Below are 5,606 nucleotides of genomic sequence, written 5' to 3' on the forward strand. Positions count from 1 at the left end.
GGGTCACCCTGCTAGCCTCTTGAGGTGATAACCACGTTGGCTGAGGCAGGGTCCTCACTGGGAGCTTGGGAGCTCCTTGGAACCTGTGAAATCACAGGTGAAAATAGAAAGACTGTGGAGTAGCACTCCTCCTCACCCCCAATATGTGTCCTACCATTTCACAGAGCTGTTGAGAAAGTGGTTCATAGATGCTCAAGTCCTATAGAAACATGAGAGAATCTTCTCTGGAATCTCTCTGGGTCTCACCTCCTGGACAAGCTTGCCTGGGAAGCTGCTGGGGTGGGGGTGGGGAGCAGTGAGGAAAATTTTCCCTTGTTCCTGCCCAGTCATGCCCCCTGCCCAACAGGGACCTGCATGCCCTGGAGAGGTCAGAGACACTGACCTGTACGTGCCAGCCTCCATTCCCAAAGCATGACTGTGACTGTCCTGAAGGCAAAATCACCCCTACCTACACATACCTGCCTTCTGGAGCCTTAGGCAAAGTCAGGAAATGCCAGAGGGGAGCCCTGGGCAGCTTGCCCAGCTCAGCTGGTGTGGAGGGGTTGTCCAGAGCAGCACATGCTTCAGAGGTGGCTCTCTGGGCCTGCCTCCATCCTTGGGTCAGCTGGAGATGGGTAGGCATCCCCAGCACATGTTTAGTGTTCCCTGTCCTTGGCAGGCCCTGCTCACAGACCTTTGGACCTGGGAGGAACCCACTTGGGTCACCAGCCCAACACATGTCTTGGGGACAAAGAGGAAGTGACCTCTACAAGATCTTCCAGCCAGGCCAGGACAGAACTTTGACTAGACCCTGGGGCCCTGACTCCAAGGCCTGGGTTTTCCCCATTATCCCTCCCTGACTAGGACCCAACTCACTGATTTTCATCTTCACTTAAAAGAAGAAAGGGGGCCCAGACTTCTTTGAGGACTCCTGGAATTCAGGCATCATCTGAAATAGTAGGTGCCCAAGGACTGGGGGCGGGGCATCCACACCCTAGGGAGACAGCATCCTGGCTAAGACATCTTCCCTCACCTGATGCCCAGCTATGAATAAACCCACAAATGGTCACTGAGCATTGCTGCTGAGCCCAAGGCTCTGAATCCAAACCTTCCTCTGTCTTTGTGTATGAGGAAACTGAGCTCCCCTTCCCAGAGAGGGGACTTGCCTGCAGCCACAGGGGATCTCGGATTTGGATCTTAAAGGACATTGACTCTGATCTTCTCCTTGTAGAGGTGGGGAAACCAAGGCTCTGAGAATGGCAAGGACTTGCCCAAGGTCACACATATGATGGGGGCAGATCTGGGATTCCAGGTCCTTTGACTCATTTCTATAGCACCCTAAGGCCCACAAACTACTTTCTCTGCAGAACCTTCCAAGGCAGAGTCTGCAAACGTTATCCCCATTTTACAGAAGGGGAAACTGAGGCCCAGAGAGGGAAAGTGACTTACTTTTGGTCCCATGGTGGCAGAGGCTAGATTCAACCCCAAGACCTGTGACTCCAGATCCAGGCTCTTTTCCATACTGCTGGGGGTGGTAAGGGATGAAACAGGAGAGATTCTGGACTTTTCCTGGCAGGAGTACCTGCTCCTCCCTCACTCCTCATGAGGAAGCAGGGGGCACAGCTAGGTGGGTACAGGCTGGAGCCCTCCCACTCCCCTCCCAGAATAGTGTGGAAGGGCTCATGGCCCTGGGGCTCTCCTACATCCAGGCAGGGAGGAGGCACCATTTCCTAGCTTGCAGGGGAAGGAAGCTAGGCTACCAGGGGAGGGAGGAAAGGGGACAGGGGTCCAGGGGCAGCCTAGCTTTCTTGACCCCCCTGAAGGGCAGCCCCAGCCCTGCTTTCTCCCCCAGCCCAGGGCTCTCCTGGGATGAGGCTTCACCAAGGAAAGGGACAGGACTCACCTGGTTGGTAGGGGCCACTGGAGGGATGGCAGAGGAGGAAAGGTTGAGGAATCATGACTTACACCCTTTTGCTAGGTGACCCTTGGCAAGTCACTAACATTTCTCAGTCTGTTTCCTTATGGATAATAAAGCACCTGCCTCACCAGTTTGAAGGATTAAATGATATAATGGTTTGCAAGCCTTGAATCGCTTGTACGATATTAGACAAAGATGGGGGTGGTGAATGGAAGAGGAGTGCCAGCCTTCCCTGCCCTGCCCTGTCCTGCCCTGCCCTTCCTGGGGTCCTCTCCCATCTGGGATCATCAGATTGAGCAGGGCTCATTCAATAGGCAATGAGACAGAACAAAGATTGGGTCGGGGAGCTGGATTCAAATCTTGCCTCTGACTCACATGTCCTATGAAACCTAAGTGTGTGAGATATGGTGAAGACCCCTCATAAAACTTTTAGGCTAGGGGACCCTCACAGAATTAAAGGTTGGGTTTTCAATTCAGTTTTTCTGTAAATACAAGCTGCTGACCCCGAAGTGTTCCAGGAGAGGAGCATAGGGACCCAGGATGCAAACACATCTGCATGGTTACCCACGCCAAGAGACTAGCAAGGATGTCGGCTGGACAAGAATTCTTAGGTTACTGCATCTGCAGGAGGATCGTATCTGCTCACTTCCTTGCCCAGTTATACTGTAAGGGCAAGCTGACCATGAAGTGTTACAGGAACAAGGACAAGAACACAGGCTTTGATCATGTCTGCACATTAATCAAAGGAAAAGAGGGCCTCAAAAATTATCAGAGTGTGCCAAAGTCAACGGCCTGCTAAACTTAACAAAATATTGCATCTGCTTACTGTCCTTGGGTTAGATTTATCCAGTTTTAGATTGTGTGCTCAAAGCTCGTGAGAATGAGCTGAGAAGAAGGGGGCTAGGGAGGGTATTTGTGATTAATAATGGGGCTGGGGCTATAAAAGTAGGCATCTTCTCTATGCCTGGCACGGTCTGACACTGAGAATGTATTGAACGCACTCAGTGTGAGTCATCCTTTTCTCGAGATAATCGTAATAAACTCATTTCTACTTTCTACCTTGAGAAGCCTCTGAGTTTACTTTGGGTAAGAGTCTTTGTTACCCCACACATAAGTCACTTGAATCTCTCTGGGCCTCAGTTTCCTCATCTGTAAAATGGGTTCTGATGTCCCTTCTAGATCTGTGAGTCTCTGAATAAAGGGGGAAAGCAGGAGCGTAGAATCAGAACTAGAAGGGCCCTTGGAGATGATCAAGGTCAGAGTCCTCTTTAGAGGCCCAGGAGGGGAAAGGGGCTTTTCCCAGCTCACATGGTTAAGGAGGAGAGGCAGCATGGGAAGCTGGTCCATCTGACTCCAGCTTCAGGGCTCTTTCCTCTGCATGAGCTCCCTGAAGAGGGGAGGATGGGGTGAGGGGCTGGGCTAGGAGGAGCAGAAGGGTAAAGACATTTCCCCAGGTCTGCAGCCTTTTTTGCCCTATAGTTCAGGTCTGGAACCCAGAGCTCAGAGGCTTCCAAGGCCAGGCAGCCTGTCCTGCTGCTCTGACCACCTCAGCTTGTTTGGAGAGAGGTAAGGAGGGGACAGGGCTCCTCCCTCCCCCTACTCAGGACCTGCCTGCACTGGAATGCCTTGGGCCCCAGGGGAGTTGGGGCAAGACCAGGGCAGGGATACCCCGACTCAAGGAATCCTCCAGACCAGAGCCCAGGTCCAGACTCTGCTCATGGGCTCAGATACAGCTCTGGAAGTAATCTCAGAGGCCATCTAACTCACCCCACTCCTGTCATTTTACAAATAAGGAAAGGGTCTTGACTAACATTGGGACAAAAGGAACAGAATTATTTTTAAACTCAGTTTACTCATCTGCAAAATGGGTAGAATAACATTTGTTCTGCCTTCCTCCTTGGGCTGTTTTAAGGAAAGTTCCTTATAAGCTTTAAGGTGCCCCCAGATGGCCTTTTAGCTGAGGGAGGTGTCTCTCAGCTGGATCTGTGGTCTGGGTCAGCAGCCAGTGAGGCAGAAAGGACGACACCCCCCACACCCGGACTCATACACACCCCTTTTGTTTTCTGTAGGACCCAGTGACTGCAGGTTGGGGACTCACCTGGATTAGGGCCTCCTGCTGCAGAGGGCTAAGGGCTCCACCTTTGCCGCTCATGGGGCTCCTGGTCTTTGCTCTGCATGTGACTGCTAGCTCAGGCCTTTTGGTCTTGGCTGGGGTTGGGGGGACAGAGAACATCTCCTTTGCCCCTCCCTGCTGGACTGGGCTGGTCTGGGCTGGGCACCATCCGCCTCAAGAGAGCTCAGCAGGACTAGGGAAGGAGGGGCTCGAGAGCAGTTCTGGGTGAGGCAGGCACTACAGGTAGTATGGTCCCACGTTACAGATGAGACAATGACTGCCTTTTGGCTCCACTTACAGTCCCTGTGACTCCCTATTCTGGATGCTCCTCCCCTATTCAATTATCTCCTATAAATGTGAGCTCTTTGCAATCTGGAACTCTGCCAAAACCATACGTACCCTTTGGACCAGCAATGCCACTCCTAGGTCTGCATCCTCAGTAGATTTTTTTTTAAAGAGAAAAGAACCTATACATACAAAAATATTTTATAGCAGCTCTTTTTGTGGTGGCAAAAAAAAATGGGAATTGAGGGGATGCCCTTCAGTTGGGGAATGGCTGAACATGTAGCACATGATTTTCAGACCCTTCCCCAAACCATTTTGAACCCCCAGGATCTGAGAAAGGCCGAAAAACTGGCGAGCTTAATCTACCATAATGCTTTGCAATACTCTGGCATCATAGACTTCCCTTGCTCTCTGAGTGAACTCAAATGCCCCTTCCTGTGTCAACACTACAAAGCCAGAGAAAGTTGACCAGAGCATTCTTCTGTTAATGACTACCAAGGACACGATGCCTTGACAGACACTACCTTAAATAGTGAGACTTTTCTTATTGTGGTATTTTATGGACATGTTATGTTAATGTTAAAGGAAACGAAGATATCCTGGGTTGTATTTTCAATTGATGCTTTGCCTGCCCTCTTATCTTATTGTATTTACAACCTATTCAATTAAGAAAATTCCTTTCTCGTGCTATGGTTATATAGAGATTATAAATTTGAGTGACGTAGATATTCTGAGTTGGAATTATTCTAAAATATATAAAAGACTTGTTCTTTTGTCAGTAGATCAGAATTTAAGTTCTGGTTCTGTATCTTCTAGCTTTAAGGGAATAAACAATATTAATTTATATATCACCTAGCCTGTTTGCCTCTTTTAACCAAACTTCCAGGTCAACAGATTGTAATGAAATACTATTATGCTATAAGAAATGACAAGCAGGATATTTTCAGACTTATATGAACCAATGCAAAGTGAAGCAAGCAGAACCAGGAGAACATTGTACACAGTAACAGTAGTATCATACAATGGTCAACGGGGAAGGAGTTCCTTCTTCTCAGCAATACAATGATCCAAGACAACTCTGAAGCACTCATGATGAAAAACATTTTCTGCCTCTAGAAAAAGAACTGATTGAGTCTGAATGCAGATTGAAGCATACTTTTAAAATTTTATTTTTCTTAGTCTGCTTTCTTTCACACATGACTAATATGGAAATGTTTTGCATGACTACACATGTATAACCTACATCAAATTGCTTGCCTTCTCAAGGAGGTAGGTGGGAAGGGGGGAAGAAAGAGAATTTGGACCTCAAAA

The 5,606-nt window shown here is 49.0% G+C and overlaps 1 protein-coding gene across 1 annotated transcript in view; it reads right to left on the minus strand.

Annotated features, from left to right (window-relative positions):
• LOC138156230 (galactosylceramide sulfotransferase-like) overlaps positions 1-4,087 on the minus strand; it is a 17,392-nt gene extending 13,305 nt beyond the window's left edge. The window contains exon 1 of the mRNA XM_069081434.1: positions 3,996-4,087. Within this exon, the coding sequence (XP_068937535.1) occupies positions 3,996-4,049 (54 nt within the window). The 5' untranslated portion in view covers positions 4,050-4,087. The remainder of the gene's footprint in view (positions 1-3,995) is intronic.
• Between the last annotated feature and the right edge of the window lie 1,519 nt (positions 4,088-5,606).

The sequence above is a fragment of the Petaurus breviceps genome, unplaced genomic scaffold, assembly GCF_028583685.1.
Source record: "Petaurus breviceps papuanus isolate PSGF00001 unplaced genomic scaffold, PetGlider_PUasm1.0 99, whole genome shotgun sequence".
In the NCBI taxonomy this organism is placed as follows: domain Eukaryota; kingdom Metazoa; phylum Chordata; class Mammalia; order Diprotodontia; family Petauridae; genus Petaurus; species Petaurus breviceps.